Source organism: Osmerus mordax, chromosome 16, assembly GCF_038355195.1.
Source record: "Osmerus mordax isolate fOsmMor3 chromosome 16, fOsmMor3.pri, whole genome shotgun sequence".
In the NCBI taxonomy this organism is placed as follows: domain Eukaryota; kingdom Metazoa; phylum Chordata; class Actinopteri; order Osmeriformes; family Osmeridae; genus Osmerus; species Osmerus mordax.
In genome coordinates, this window is record NC_090065.1 from 5,150,754 (window position 1) to 5,167,722 (window position 16,969).

Consider the following 16,969-nt stretch of genomic DNA (forward strand, 5'->3'; position numbering starts at 1 on the left):
TAACTCAACATTATCAGCTTCATGGAAACACACGAAGCTCCACAGTCGCTGTGGAATCTTATCGTCGAACACGTCCCTGAGTCAGAGCTTCCGGAGATCCGCGGTTTCCTCGGAGATGCGTTGATTGACATGTACACTGAGATGCTTGCAGAGGTGATCATTCTAAACACAAGAAGAGACATAGGCCATAGAAACCATAGTGTGTTCTTTTTTTTTAGACGGTGTAACAACTGACTTTCTTTACCAACTGTTGCTACAGTAGCAGTAAGCCTGTAAACAACCATTAAATATCTTCCTCTTGTGTCTGATACACAAGAGATTAATAAACAAATAAACAGCTTGTTACCATGCCAGCCAGGCTATAACATAGATGGATAGAGGGACTAAATATGAGATATGCACCTGGCCAGTAGGGTGTGTGTGCTTGTGCAAGATGGAAAGAGAACGAGAGAGAGAGCAGAACCTATATAACAGTTTGGTCAGGAATTAGAGTGGACCTCTATCCCAAGGGACGTGGGCGAGTGCAAACACAGTCAGACCAGCTCACCACATAGGGTTAACACTCTCCTGTGGATTCCCATGGACCTTTGAAGTGGGCCTGTGCGTGGAGAGAGGGAGTGAAGGAGAGAAAGGGAGTCTCATAGCAGGCGCCAGGTGTAGAAAGCGTTAATCAGAACCAGACTTCACACTTTACCAACTCTGTGGTTCTGTGGTTTTGCTGTCCACTCCCTTCAGCCCATTCTCTCTCCCTGTCTCTTTCCTTTTCTATTCATTTTTTTGGCACTGGTTTTTATCACACATTTTCTGGGCTCTGCTGTCTTATTTGTGGCTGAAGGTGTTGTTTTAATAGAAATGGGTGCAAAGTTGTTACAGGGGAACTGCCAATACTGCACACACTGGGGTAGTGTATTTATAGAGAATGAGGGAATAACACTGACTGAAAAAGTGAGTAATTAAGTGAGGGACTAAGGACATTTGTGAGAATGGGTGAGTAAAATGCTAAACAACTGGAATGAGTGTGCTGTTGACCCAGTCCTGTCTCCCACTGCCTCCCAGGTGGAGGTGTGGCAGCACATCTGGAGAGAGGTCAAGCAGGGGAGCCCCAGCAGGGCCCAGACCCCCTGCCCCACCCTGGCGGATCCCCCTGCCGTCAGAGAGCTGCTCAGGGCCCAGGTCCAGCTGCTGCTGCTCTCGGTCAGAGAGAGGGCTGCCAGGGATGGACGGTGAGGACACCTGGAACACACATGCGCGCACACACACACGTACACACACACACACACATGTACACACACACATGTACACACACACATACACACACATGCACACATGCGCACACACACACACGCACACACACACGTACACACACACACACACATGTACACACACACATACACACACATGCACACATGTACACACACACTCACTCGCGTACAAACACACACACACACATTCAGTGAAAAATAAAAATAAACTGCTTTACTCCCCGATCTAACCTAAACGCACTCTTTGGATCACTCCTCTGAGATTTCCCTGGGCCTTCTACTGGTCTCTCATTGTCTACTTCTGCTATCCTAAGCTGAGGTCCCTACAGATGGCCATGTGGTACGACCCCCTCTAACCCTGTTCAGCCCTGTCCCACCCTGGTTTAGGCAGGGGGTTGGGGAGGGGAGGGGGGGTCAGGGGTCGGATGTTGTGACCCTAGTTTGTCAGTGTTTGTGTGAGTTGTCGTCTAAGCACTATAAACACTGATAGTTTCTTTGTCGGTTACTAATGAGCTTGGGCGAAGGAGAACAAAGGCAGCTAGGGGAGCAGTGATGTCCCTGACAGGATCTTATAGAATAGTGTTCTTTTCCAAATGTGCTAAAGGTCACCTAAATGCTTTTAGCTTGGCTACCAACATTTTGTGCTTTGCTGAGTAAATCAAATCTGCAAACACAATGTGTTGTCTTGAGCAGCACCATGTTACCTTGAAATATCTTTCTCACTGACCTCTGAGAGATAAAGGCCTAACACTTGTTGCTGGATCCAGAGCCCTTATTTCCACAACACACAAATACACACACCATCGGCAGCTACCACTAACAAACGAAACGCCTACATCCGGAAGATTCCGTTGTGTCTGTTTTAAAGGGGCGGTGATTTACAGGTGACAGCCAGAGGCTCATCCCTCAGCAACTTATAGGAGTCTGTCAGGAATGTTGCCCTATCACTATTCTGTTCTTTTAATTTGACCGTTGTATTGTTGTGGAGGAAATAGGAAGCGCACTAATCACATTGATGTGCCACACCTGTTCTAATATATTTATTGGCATCAGACAAACTCAATGTCTTATTTTATTTATTTATTTTTACAAATGTCCTTAGAGCTATATTTAAATAATTATCTGCAACAATATTTGTAACATTACTGGACAAAAGAAATAGAGCCATAAGAAAAGCATTTTAGATTTCAAAGTAAAATGTTTATTCCATTGAAATTGTTTTTTCATATAATTTGATAATTTTTGCAAATAAATTGTGGAACATTATAAGACATACAACATGGTTATCTCTTGTGATATTATATTACCCGTAACCAACTTGAGTGGGTCCAGTTTGTAGGCTGGCGAGGTTCTGGCAGATTCTCAGAGTGTCAGTACCACATCCACTCTGTTTCCACACACAGTAGCACTGCTGCACCCCCCCACAAACACACACCCCACCTCACATTTGTGTGTGTATCCCCGGTTCTTTGACCTTCCTATTAAACACTTCTCTGGTGTAAATCAGCTGATCAGCTTGGAGTGCAAAGCCGGATAATTTTCCTTTAATATCAGTCCAGGTCTAAGGGCTTTCCTGTTTCTTTTCCTCCTCCTTCACCCCCCCCCCCCCCACACACACACACACACCACAAGGCAGGAGTGTTGAGGCAATTCCACTGGGAGACGTAATAGGGAGTGTTTTCAGTCTTGACGGATTGGTGTAGTGGGGGCTCGCTGGCTGGTTGTGTGGTCTGTCCCAGCTCAGGGTCATTGTCTCAGTGATTAGTGGTCAGCACCCTCTCTGGAGGCTGCACCTGTCCCCTTAAAGAGACGGGCTATTCTCAAAGACCTCTGAGGAAAAGACCCTTCCCTGAATAAATGGACAGGGAATGGTGTTTTCTGAAAGCAGGCCCAAGGAGGCCCTAAATCTCTAGACGGAACTAGCATAACAATTGGAAAGGGAGGCGGGCTGGGAAAAGTTTTTAATGGCACAGTGTTCGTGTGTGTGCGTGCGTGAGTGTGAGTGTAATGGATTTCAACATCCGTAGTTTATCAATCTTTAGGGCCGGAAATTTGAATGGTCTTTGTGTGGGTGTAGTGCGGGTGATTGTGCGTGTGTGTGTTTTGATGTTGTGGCTGGGCCTCTGTGCCATCTTTGTTAGAGTGTAGATTAGGTCTCCTCCTCTGGCTGAGAGCTCCTCTAAGCTGCTTACTGATCTGCACTGGCACTCACAATACAGCCTCTGTTCCTGGCCTTACACACACGCACGCACGCACACACATGCAGAATCACCCACACTCACACATGCAATGCACTAGGGGTGGGAGTCTTTTGGTACCTCACGATTCAATTCGAATTGATTATTGGGGTCACGGTTCGATAAAAAAAACGATTTGTGATTTTAAAAATCTAATTTCGATTTAATATATGCTTACATTAAAAAAAAAATAATAAAAAAAAAAAAAAAAAACTAGAAAATCGATTTTTCATATTTGATTTGTGAATCGATGTGCATCGCTAGAAGACTGAATCGCGATTCATATGTGAATCGATTTTTTCGCCCCACCCCTACAATGCACAACTCAAACTGCACTACGACGGCTCATTTCACACATGCGCAGCAACACACACGTTCCCACTTCACTGCGGCGAGGAAAGCACACGCACGTGTCTGCGTTCCACACACACAGGATCAGTCTCCCATATCCTGAGACACTGACTTCACTGCAGGGCAGGTACCAGACACCTGCTGCAGTTCATGGGCTCCTTAGTTCCCGGGGTTGAGTGAAAGCTTGTGTTGGTGTCCTGTAGTAGAAGGGACCATCCGGTGGGCATCGTTGCTCTTAATGAGGAAGGTGACGCTAACAGGGGGGTCTGATACAGGGTCTGTTCTTATTACAGTATTTGTTCCTAGTTCCTTTCTCCCTCACCAGTCCCCAGACTGGCCAGTTTGGACAACCATGAAAGACTTGATCAAAGTCTCTCTCTGATCGGTTCAGTCTGGAGAGATGGATGGAAGGGGAGGTTTAGGGGTGGGGCAGCAACATCCTGTTCCTCGCCCAGCACTGGCAATACAGCCGTGAAATAACCAAATCAAATCTCAGATCTCCTCTGAACTCCGTCTCTCTCTCTCTCTCTCTCTCTCTCTCTCTCTCTCTCTCTCTCTCTCTCTCTCTCTCTCTCTCTCTCTCTCTCTCTCTCTCTCTTTCTCTCTCCTTTGTTCCTTCGCTCTCCCTGTCCTCCTTCTCTCCTGGACCGCCACTGACCGTTTATTTGTGTGGATCTATTTCTGTGCAGGGATGGAGACGCGGTCATGTCACGGTACAAACCGGCTGTGGTGAATTACGCTCTGGCTACCCCTAGTAACCGTAGTGATGGCGTGGGCCCCCCCAGCAGGTCGGCACCCCGCCAGAACACAGTAGTTCAAATCAATCTCTACTTTACTTTACCCTACCCATCTTTACTCTACTTTACCCTACCCAACTGTACTCTACCCTACCCAACTGTACTCTACTCTACTTTACCCTACCCAACTGTACTCTACCCTATCCAACTGTACTCTACCCTACCCAACTGTACTCTACTCTACCCAACTCTACTTTACCCTACCCAACTCTACTCTACTTTACCCTACCCAACTCTACTCTACTTTACCCTACCCTACTCTACTCTACTTTACCCTACCCAACTCTACTCTACTTTACCCTACCCAACTCTACTTTACCATACCCAACTCTACTCTACGTTACCCATATCCAACTCTACTCCTCAGGTCCAGCTCCAGAAGCTCCCTCAGTTCCTCCGGTCAGGAGGAGATCGAGGCCATGAGGAGCCAGCTGAACGTCTCCAGTATAGACCAGGTTGTGGCCCATCTTCAGTAAGTCATCTCGTCATCTAGCTGTGTAGCTTCCAGCCATTATCAAGCAGACCTGAAATGAAGAATGTTGTGGATGCAGCCCCTTGGTTCTAAACACTTCTTCCAGCGGGCGCACACACACACACACAAACAAACAAACACACACCCTTGTCTCAGACACATTCCTGCAGTAGAGATAGTATCGGACATGTGTCGTGCTGACCGGCGGGCACTGGAGAGCTGTTTGTCTATCTGGAAATACCAGACATGTTTTCTTCCCTGTATAGACATGACGTCATCCACAAAGAGCCTGGGTATACAAGGAATTGTTGACTTTGCAAACTCCAGTGGTCTTTATCTACTTCTAGCAATTAGAATATGATTCAAGACTCCTTGCAACTCTGTGCTGGCAGTAGTTCAATCATTGTCTAAATTCCAACTTGGAAGAGACAGACAGACAGACAGGCAGACAGACAGACAGTCAGGCAGAGCAAACTATGAGTGCAGTACGATCTGACTGCTATCACATGTACGCAAAGTAACACTGGAGCCTTGGAGGGTAGCTGGGTGGGGGTGTGGAAGGATGGAGGAGGGTTAGCGGGGGAGGGTGGGGGCTAGCCCCCGCTCTCCATCCCTACTTTCAACAAAAGCCTCCATTGTAAGAAAATGAATACCAGACCTCAGCATGCAGAAGATTCCTTTGCTCTGAAAAAGAAGTGAATTAAGTCTACAATAGTTACGTAAGCTCAGAGTTACAGAAAATAGGCCACTGGTCCCTTGATACTGTAAGAAAACTGCAGTCCCTAAGTGGAGTCTGGCATGCACACGCACACACATATACATACACACACACATGCATGCACACGCACACACATATACATACACACACACATGCATGCACACACACACACATATATACCTATACTCCTTGTATGCTGTTTGAGGGTAGGGATGATACCCGTTGTACACAGCGTTACACAGTAACAGCTTGGTTGGCTCAGTAGACACATGTAGAGGAACCCCCCTTTGTGTGTAAACCCCCCCCCCCCCCCCCCCCCCCCCCCCCCCCAGAGACTGGTGATGCTGCATGGTTTTATTAGGTAACAGGGTGGGGGGCTTTCTAGAACACTCTGACCTCTAGCAGGCTTTCCATTAGATCACTTTTCAGGTGGGAAATATTGGACCCCGAAGAAGCAGTTTACTGGACCACCAGTTGGGGAATATATTTTGTTAAGACCATTTCTTAACCACAAACAAGATAGTCCAGCTCCAGTATAACCCAACCTGGAGAAGGTAACCTTGATATGCTTCATCCAGTGTTCTTCAGGACTAGTCAAGTTGTGACTATGAAAAAACACCTGGACTGACTGGATGGTCAGATGAGAAATGTGTGTCAAAGACGCTTATGAATCACACAGGTCTAACCTCGTGGCTTTATAACAATCGATCCATAACAAGGTGTCGTACAGATAGTCTATCCATGATTAGAAATGCAGTTGTGAGGACAGATGGTAGTATTCTGCAGAACGGGAACACTTTACCCCAGCAGCATTCAGAACTAAGTACGTCTCATATTTCTTCACCGGAGCAGCAAGTCTGTTTCTAAGCTGCCTGGAAGCTCGCCAGTTTGATTCAGCGTGCTCTTGCCTCGCTCGAGTCCAGACCTCGTTCTTCGGGACTACACCCGTGGCTGTCTCTGGCCGTGACCTATCACTTCAGCAGTGTGCACCGTGTAACGTGTGCTCCCTCCCCGCTCCTCTCCAGGGCCGTTCTGACGCAGGAGTGGGAGCTGCTCAAGACCCATGTCCAGACTCTGCAGGTGAGGATGGGCTGGATGCTCCGGCTTCAACCACAGGGGGCGCTGTACTCTGAAAGGGAACTCGAACGTGATTGAGGTACTGCTGGGGGTTGGAGACCAAGTGCAGGCCAGGCAGAGTAGAGATCTTACGGTCTTGCACGTGGTAGCTACTTGGTTTTGGTGAGAGGGAGTGTAGGGTGGATGTGTGAGATCAGGACGGCTCTGAGATTCCAGCAGGCTGGTTTGCCGTGCCAGCACCAGGAATCCCCTGGTAGACGAGGAGCCTCTCCAGATGTGTGTGTGTGTGGACATGTGTGTGTCTCTCACACACACAGGCCAATGCAGCCAGGCCTCTGTCTAAACTCGCGCTCTGCTGGCTTCAGTTTTTCCACTGCTACAGCCAAGCACCTCACACTGCTCAGCAAGATTGATCTTCCTTCAATCAGTCCAAGTTCCTACTGTACACACACACACACACACACACACACACACACATACACACACACACAGATACACACACAGATACACACAGATACACACACAGATACACACACACACAGATACACACACACACACACAGATACACACACACACACAGAACACACAGATACACACACACACAGATACACACACACACAGATACACACACACACACAGATACACACACGTCTGGCTGGTTCTCTGTCCTCCTTGTCTGGCACAAGAGAGCTGACTAAAGACCAGATGTAGGACATTCCCTACACCATATGGGAAAGTCATCTGTGTGTTCTTGACACACACGCAAACACACACGCACACACACACACACACACACACACACAGAAGACACATCAATACAGTATGTGTAATAAACGTTCTCTACTGTCGTAGGAGAATAGCTGTTGTCCACACGCAAACACACACTGTTGTTGTAGTCCAGGGCTCGAGGTCTAGTGTAGCATACAGGTTACAGAAACATCCTGTGATCTCATTCACACTCCACCCATCAGGAGTCAAGCTGTAATTGGTCCAAACACAGATAATGACATCCCACTTCTGAACTGGAGAGTTGGTAAGGCTGGTCCATACCTTGACTTGGATCAGGACCAAGACCAGAACAAGCAGGAAAGTAGTGGCCCACCTTCCTAAACAACCTTGTTAAAATCAGGCTGCGATCTTAACAGTCTGGCAGGGAGACAGCCAATTGGACGTAATGGCTAAATTACCCCAGCATCTCATTGGCTGTTTGGCAGGTCTCTCCAAACAGAGGCCTGTGTCTGTTTAGCGCTGCACATTGCGGAGAGAATCACCGCGCCAGACGGTGTCGAGAGTTCAGACCACAGCAGAGAGGGAACAAGTAGGACTTTTATTCCGAGTGGAACAGGCACTCCTTTTCTGTTCTCCTTGATGACGGCCATTTCCTCTCTAAAGGCTCTGATTTCTCTACCCTGTGGCCCTGCCAGCCTCTCTCTCCCTCTCTTTCTCACTTCACCTCTCTCCCACTCAATATCTATCATTCTCTCTCTCACGTTCTACATTTCTCTTTCCCTCCCTGTCTATCTCCTTCTTCACCGCTCTTTCACCCTCAATGTCCTCTCGCTTTCAATCGTCCTCTCTCTCTCTCTCTCTCTCTCTCTCTCTCTCTCTCTCTCTCTCTCTCTCTCTCTCTCTCTCTCTCTCTCTCTCTCTCTCTCTCTCTCTCTCTCTCTCTCTCTCTCTCTCTCTCTCTCTCTCTCTCTCTCTCTCTCTCTCTCTCTCTCTCTCTCTCTCTCTCTCTCTCTCTCTCTCCTCTCTCTCTCTCTCTCTCTCTCTCTCTCTCTGTGCCAGTCTGAGGAGTCAGTTGCTCTCCCCCTCAGAAGCCTCCCAGCTTTCCTCCTTGGTAACAGACCCCTGTGTTTGTTTTAGTGAGCACCCCCCTTTCTCTCTCTCCCCCCCCCCCCCCCCCCCCTCAGAGCTGCGTGGGCAGTTCTGGCTGGGCCTCTCAGCGCCGCTATGCTACTCTTTTTGATTATATGACACATCAGTCACAACTAGGTACCTGGCAGCAAAGCACTTCAGGGTTGTGGGTTCGAATCCCACAGAGACCATATAAACATACAGTCTGTGGGCCGGCATATTGACTGTCTGATGGAAGTGCCGGGTTAAACGACACACACACAGCGACTGTATTAATAGTGTTATGAATCTACCAGGCATGCTAAAGAAAAGTCTGTGGGCTCGGTAACAAGCTTCCCACAGCAGTAGTATTATGGGATGTTAAGTGAGGACAGATTGGGCTGCAGGCCAGATGAGAGAGGCTGTGGGTTCTCCCTCTGGTCCAGATAGACACGTGCGAGCGAGGCCAGATCCTGATGGAACACTCCTGCTGGATCACTTTAGTGAGCTGGAGGCTCGTACGCTGCTCTCTAGAAATACTGCATGGGAGGCCACCCCACAAAGCTTTCCTGCTCTGCTGTCCTCTTCCCTCCTCTCTTCTCATATCCTTTCCTCTCTTCTTCCCTGCTAACCCTGTGTTGTGTTTTGATGTCTGTGTGGTCCATGTTCTAGGAGAGAGTGGAACAGGAGCACAGAACACAAGTCATGGCTGTGGCACCAGAACCACGGTGACAGGTGGGACAATCAGTACACATGTCGAGGGATGGCTGGCGAGTCCTCAGTATGCATGAGAGGTCTGCAGGCAAACTGTAATGATGGACTGCAGATATTGAGATCTTTCCATAGATTGAACCTCACCACCATCTAGTGGTACAATATAGCATGATCGTGGTCTTCTTCGATGTTTGTGTCAAGTACTGGGAGGAGGCTTGTGTAGGTGGATGTTTGATACACTCTCGTCAGGTGAAACGAGTGTCGGCCGTTAGAGCCTGGAGCCGTCCCAGCCCCCCTCTTCAGAGAGGGCGCTGGCCTGACAGTTCAGGAGGGAGGAGGGAAACGTGGTTTGATTTTCTTCTCGCCTGGTTCTGTAGAGCTCCGAGAGCAGCGCAGAGTCCTCCAGATGGACCTGGAGCGTCCCTGCCTCCTCCCCACCTGTCCCCCCTCCACCCAGGACCCCGGCCCGGCCCAAAGCCACAGGTCAGATCCCTCTCCTCCTTTCTTCTATGCGCTCTCCTCTACTCTGATCTCTCACCTTCTCTTCTCTCTGCTCTCCTCTTTCCTCTCCTCCTCTCTTCTTTCCACTCAACTCTTCTCATCTCTCCTGGCTCCCATCCTCTCTAGCTTCTTCTCCACTGATGTTCCGTTTAATCAAATCTTCAAAAGGAAAGTTCACCTCAACATCGAAAAATAACGCAAATATCCCTTCTACTTATGCGCGGTTATGGTTGGCAGATGTAGTTCACCATCAGAGGTATTAAGCGACTAAATCATTTGTGTTTGCTCAGGTTGACAGGGAAGAGAGGACTCTATGTAGGTGACAGGAAGACACAGTCAACTCTGACCTCCACAGTGACCTCTGGACCCAACACTCCCCCCCACATCAGACCCCACCCTCCGCCAGCCCCTCCCAGAACGGAACCTCCTCCCATGAGAAGAACACGGACTCAGTCCACCTCTTCATCTTCCTCACCCTCACCCTCCACCAGGAATGTAAGCCCTCTTCAACCCTTCGATCACCAGACTAACCCCGGCCCCGAGTCCACACGTTCTCCTCACAGGACGCCCATCCATCCCAGCGCCGCTGTCCGTCGAGGGGGGGTCGTCTCCTCACCCATCACCAGTCATCCCTGCAGCTCTCCAACCACGCCGGACCTGAGCCCTCTGCTAACAGCAAGCCTTCACAGGCTCGCGAGCAAGGGGAGAGAAACTACAGGCCCATCAAGTTCCCTTCAGCTCGCTGAGCACCATAGAACCACTGGGCCTATCACAGACACAGCACCCTTGTCGGACGGAGAGTCTAGCCTTTGGCACAGGAGCCCCAAACAAGACAGCGAGACGGTCTTCTCTCCGAAGCTGAGAAGGCCTCGTGCGCTGTGTTTTCCAGACTACCTCCAGACTCCCAGGCAGGCCAGTGCCACCACCCAGCCCAGCAGCAGAGGAGCAGCCGGCAGCCCTGGCAGCTGCCTCCCTCCCCTCCTCCCTTCTGGGTATTTGGTGACCGAGTCCGCTCCCTTCCTCCCGTCTCCCCCTGCTGTTCAGAGGCCCCCCAGCAGGGGGCAGAGTGTGGCCCGACGCCTGTGTGTGCCTCAGGGGGACAGTCTGGTCAGCCCCACGTGAACTCACACATGCAGGGACGGACAGAGAGAGACACACATGCTGACACAGGGACAAGCTCAGAGAACCACACACATGCACACACACACGCACACAAGAACACACATGCACACACACAGGAACACTCACACACACAGAAAACCAGATTCAGGGACACACACACAAGAAACTAGATTCAGGGACACACACACACACAATGAACTAGATTCAGGGACACACGCACACAATAAACTAGATTCAGGAACATGCACTCACTAAGGGACTCGCTCTGAGAACATCTCATCTCAACATCCATTGCCTGTGTACACAAGCAAGAAATGCTCTGTGGTTCAATATTATTAATCCAGGCCAGAAAAGGGAATACAACAACTTTATCTGATAGAAACTGATAAATGATTTTGAATTGTGTAAAAAAAGAAAAGAAAAGATGAATGCACTTTATCTGAAAATGTCTGAGATGTATTTACCCTGTCCAGTGTTTCTCATTTTGTAAAACAACCATAGTCATAAAGGTGTATTTATTTTCAAACAGTCTTAACAGACTGGATACAGAACTCCCATCAAGGTTCATCATCCTACGCCACGACACAGGAAGCACACTCAATTGATCTTTAAAATAGATTTTATTTACCATTTTGTAATTGAACAGTTTACGATATACAGCTGACATGACTAAGACAATTCAAAGGATTTTGGCCCTAACATTTCAAGACATGGTTAGATAGATAGATATGATAAGAGTACCAGAATAGGAGTTTTTATTTCATTTGTGCTTATACTTTCCTTCGTGATATAATTTACATTGGCCCAATAACATGCCCTCTGAGGAACCCTGGACCCAACAGCAGCGCGCCAAAGCACCAACAGGCATCATACTTCGTTATTACTTGTTTCAAAATGGAAGTTGTATTATTTCTGTTGCTTATGAACACACATGACATATTTAAAGTGCTGAAACAACATGAGAAAACATGACTTATGTTGAAAAAGAAATTCAAGAGATCTTTTCCATGATTGTGACAAGTCACGGAAAAGCGGAATCACAGTTTTAATACAGTAGAGGTGTACTATTAGTTTCCAGGTCACATTTAGCACACTTCGCCTACATCCATAAACTCACTACAGCAATATCAATATGAGGTGAAGGAAAATATGAGGTTTTAAGCAATGGCACGTAAATATTCATATTCATCCAGTGAACCTTGTTGCAACACATTTACTGCTACCTGGACAGTGAAGGATAGGATCTTACCAAATGGTCACACTCAGCGCTGGAACACTGATAAAGACAAAGTAGGAAACAACAACTGAGATTGAACAGTTGTGTGTTGCATTGTGCTTTTTTCCCCATTGATTTTCACTTGGTAAAACCCACCTTCTCGTCCCCAACTTGGCTAAACTTTGAAAATAATGAAAAACCATCTGCTTTTTATATCATCCAATGCGGTTTCAAATGTCACCAATGATTATGGTGTTGTTTTTAAAAACTTTTGACCAAATAAACTAATGTATGTAAAACAACCTTAGTGAAATTGACAAGGCCAGCCAGTTTACTTAGTAAAGTATCGCCACATAGCGCACTGTAAAGTGACAATGTAACAAACTGTACCACAGCATAGTGTACAGTGATCCCGCTGCACAGAGAATGCAGCATTATGTTGTAGGTCAAACACTGTTGGCACAGGACTGTTTGTTGGTAAAGAGGTATGAATGCGATGTTCCCCAATAGCACTGAAGCTGCAGGCACCTTTTCTAACACTCACTGTAAAAAGCATTCCTTTGCAGTTTCAAGTTTCAACCCAAAGCTTTTGTTTGGCAATACTTTTGATATCAGCTGGCTTTTGTAGAACTTCAAAGACAAAGGTAGTGTCACTGAACACAAATAAAATATTATGTAAAATCTGACAATATTATATGTATTGTTTTTAGTAAAAAAAAGATCTTAAATTGGTAGATTGTGTATGTTAGATTTACGACATGGATAGTTACTGTCTGATTAGAATTACATGACATCAATACTGACACTACCCTGAACTACCTACAAACTCAGCAGTAAAATACCCACTACACAGGAAATACACAGTACACTGAAACACTGCCTACTTATTCTACAAAGAACAAAAATACCCCCCTTCAAAAAAACAAAAAAACAAAACACATACACACACACCAGTCCAAAGAGGATTCTTTTTTACATGACTGTACAAGTATCTGAACAGGGAGAGATATTGGGGATAGCTGGGTTGCAATACTATGGAGGTTTTACCTTAACTAAGTATTGTAGTGACATATAGCAGTCATAACGTTCAATAGGAACAGGGAAAAGTTACTGTCCAGACTGTCCCACTAGGAAGCCAAGACCTAAACACGTTCCCCAAGGTTAGCCTTCGCAGAATGTTCTCTGGGCTTGCACTGGGACCTTCCACCCTGTACTGGCTCATGCAGCGAGAGAGTAACTGTGGCAACACAGTTACTCTGATATCATACAACCTGTATGATATCACCATATACTGTCAGTTTATCATGTTAATAAATAAGATATCTCATGAATGGTTAAGATTGTCTCTTTACGCCTGTAGTTGTAAAGAAACGGTTGTGATTCCTTTACGCTGTCCAATTACAGCCTACACAACGCGATGAGTGACACATCTTAACACTGTGCTCAAGGTCATTCATCAACCTAACTGTATCAATGAGCTTCACTGACCTAGCTCAGAGGTCGGCCACAAGCCTCCACAAGAGTCAATACCTGATCAACACACTTCCAGGACTACGACTTTGTAAAATGTGGACTGCTGTACTCTTGTGCTTATACTTACAGTCATCGTCATGACACTTCACCTGAAGTAAAGCTCTGGGCAGTGACTAAGTTAGAGTTTAATTTGTCTTGTTTTAGTCTCCAACACAAAATAATTGGACCACAATCTAGGCTACTCTCCTGAGTGTCAGAAATACTCTCCTATTGGACCCCAAAGTTGGCCGTTTGTGTTTTGGACAACTGTCTGATAGATAACAGTCAGGACACCTTAACACAGAGAAAAGAAAGAGGGGGGGGGGGGATAGTAAGGGGAATCTGGGTTGATGCAGTCTGGTGTTGAGGAACATAAACATGAACAATACTGTTAAACGTAAAAATAATATTAGAAGCTTCAGTAGTGCTCGAGCACCATAGCAGCTGCACTGTAAAACTACCCTTCTCCATTAGTAGGTCAATGTGACAGGTGTTGACCCTTTGTCATCACTGTTGGGCTTAACTTGGACTCAGTACCAACTGAAAATCATGCCATCTATGAAACAACAGGACACAATTCAATTCCTCGATTTCAGTTCAACCTGGTACGTGAAAATGGAACAAACTGAGCCAAGCCAGCATCAACATATGCACAGGAAGAGATGGGAATTGGATGCATTCAAACTATGAGGAGAAGGAACTGTCTGGAAACTGCCGTTTTCAGTCTGATATTAGAACACACTTCCTGTTGTGAAGCTCCGCCTTCTATGCAACCTGTCACAATAACTGAAATGTAGCCTTACCCCACCGCACAATAATAACAATCACCAACAAAAATCAAGTCGAGGATGAGGAATGGTAAACATTAAGGTTATTTTCTCTTAAGATACTGTAGTCTCTTTACAAAATAAACATGTTTTCCATATAATTATTTACTATGTTACTTTACAATAAAGAGAGATAAAATAAGACAAAGCTATTAAGAACTATTCTACATAAAAATGACATAATTCAGTAAAGATGACAGTTTTTTTTCAATTTGTTTTCTCTTTTTTCTTCTTCAGGAGGCAAACTCCTTCACAAGGGCCTGATTGGCCTCTTTCATTCCTGTTTCCACATCCAATCACGCTACCTGGCTTTGAAAGCGCCTGCAAATACATTTAGTTTACGCTGCACAGAGACATGCAGATCCCTCTGTTTGAAGAAAAAAAAAATACTAACAAAAATGAAAACGACATAAAAGACACACTCCCCAGCTATGCCTCCCAGATATTCAAGTTCATGCACGTTGAACATGTTTTTGGTAACATGCCTTATGGGGCAAATCCAACTGGTGGGCTACAGAGGGACCATGGTGAGACAATCTGATCAAAAACCCAGGGTTTAGAGACCATGGTGAGACATGCTCACCAGGGTTTAGAGACCGTGGTGAGACATGCTCACCAGGGTTTAGAGACCGTGGTGAGACATGCTCACCAGGGTTTAGAGACCGTGGTGAGACATGCTCACCAGGGTTTAGAGACCGTGGTGAGACATGCTCACCAGGGTTTAGCAGTGACTGACTTGGTCGCCAGGCTGCGTCTCTCCTTCACAACACTCTGCCAGGTCTCAGGAAGCATTAAACATGGAAATGCCTGGAAGACTTGAGAGAGATGGCACTTTATGTACACAGATGCAGCCGTGTTGTGTTTGTTGGAATTGTGAGAAGAAAAAAAAAAAAGGGCATATTAGGCGATTTTAGTTCTTTATCTCATGCAAAAACCCACCGTATTTAAAAGGAAGGTTTGCTTCAGAAGTGGATGAAACTGTGAAAGGTTTGGGACCCTGAGAATGGGTGATGTGTTGTGTCATGGATCAGTCAGGGTAGCTGGGCAGAAAGCTGGAGACAAACCTCTCTTGCTCTTGACAGAAGGGTACAGTTAGTTTTCTTACACTACATGGAATTATTATGGCTGATACACTGGAGATAACTGACAGGCTATAAACCGACGTTGAAAATAACATGGTTGTTTTTAGAAACAGTGTTTAACGAACAGCATAGTCAACTCAGAATTTGTTATGAGTTTTCCTTCTAGCTGTCATTGTTGTTCTCCAACAGTATGCACATCTCCAAACAGAAGAAATGTAGCAACAACCATTTTTTCAACAATATAACAATTTTGAGCTATGTAATGTAATGGATGTCTGAACAAGAGGGTCAAAGTTCAAGGCTCAATCTTATGACTAAATAGTTTGTCCCGATTGTATGCCTACTGCATGCAACAATGCGTACTTTGCAAGGGAAGATGCATTACCGACTAAAAGTACAAAGCATGCGCTTTGGGATGCAGGGTAGACGTTAGCTAGTCACATGATGATGATGTCATCATGATGCGTCTCCACTGGACCAGAGAGTTTGGTCTCCAGCTTTGCCAGCATTGTCTCTAAGGAAGTAGCTGACCGAGTGGCCTCTGCTAGGATAAAGGGAAGCTGTACGCCCAACTGTTATGCTGCTGTGTCCCATACGTACACACAGTGTGTATTCAACATGATCTCAAAGCCTGCATATGAAGAAGAAAATGAAAAACCTTTACAACAGAAAAGTCAAAGAAAAAAAATCGCAATTATTAAACTATGGGAAACAAAATAAAAATATTTTGGAAGATGACCAAACCAATTTTGCTTCTCTAGTAGAGGTTAGAATAGAAATAATAAGCCCTTACAATATGTAAAGGTCTCCAGCGAACGGTCTCTGCCCCACAGTGCATTGTGGGAAAGGGGTGGGGTGGGGGTGGAGGGGTGAGAGAGGATGCGTGGACGACCCCGGCGGAGGGGGCGGGGCCTCTATGCAGAGGGGGCGGGGCCTCTATGCAGAGGGGGTGGGGTTACTGTGTGTGGAGCCGTTGCTGCCCTGGATGGTGAGGCCGGCCTCGTCCTTCTCCTTCTCTTTCTCCTCGCTCTTCTCCTCCTCCTTCAGCTCCTCCTTCAGTGGGCGGACCTCCACGGCATCACAGCCAGCCGGGGCGTAGCGGCCCGTCCGGTGCTCCAGGAGGGCAGGGCCCCACTTGGGATCGGGCTTGCTCGCGTTCTTCAACCGCTGGGCAAGGGGGGAGAGAGAAGGAGCGAAGGAGGAGAACAAGATGAGAAAGGTCAATGAGACACAAAACGCTGGTTG

General features: G+C 46.7%; 2 protein-coding genes across 2 annotated transcripts in view; one reads left to right on the top strand and one right to left on the bottom strand.

Annotated features, from left to right (window-relative positions):
- Positions 1 to 21: 21 nt before the first annotated feature.
- On the top strand, positions 22 to 11,087 carry ccdc24 (coiled-coil domain containing 24). Its single transcript, XM_067252954.1, has 7 exons — positions 22 to 153; positions 1,057 to 1,223; positions 4,540 to 4,638; positions 5,015 to 5,119; positions 6,863 to 6,917; positions 9,842 to 9,947; positions 10,855 to 11,087. The coding sequence occupies exons 1-7, from the start codon at positions 22 to 24 to the stop codon at positions 11,085 to 11,087; spliced, it is 897 nt and encodes a 298-aa protein (XP_067109055.1).
- A 601-nt stretch (positions 11,088 to 11,688) lies between these two features.
- Positions 11,689 to 16,969, bottom strand: part of slc6a9 (solute carrier family 6 member 9) — a 38,406-nt gene continuing 33,125 nt past the window's right edge. Inside the window, exon 14 of the mRNA XM_067252517.1 lies at positions 11,689 to 16,891. Coding sequence (XP_067108618.1) covers positions 16,661 to 16,891 — 231 coding nt within the window. The 3' untranslated portion in view covers positions 11,689 to 16,660. The remainder of the gene's footprint in view (positions 16,892 to 16,969) is intronic.

Excerpts from the sequence above, each read along its gene's own strand:
- ccdc24 (XM_067252954.1), top strand. The coding sequence starts at position 22 with ATGGAAACACACGAAGCTCCACAGTCGCTGTGGAATCTTATCGTCGAA. Across the intron at positions 1,224-4,539 it reads AGGGCTGCCAGGGATGGACG|GGATGGAGACGCGGTCATGT; the intron begins GTGAGGACACCT and ends ATTTCTGTGCAG. Across the intron at positions 6,918-9,841 it reads CCCATGTCCAGACTCTGCAG|AGCTCCGAGAGCAGCGCAGA; the intron begins GTGAGGATGGGC and ends CTGGTTCTGTAG.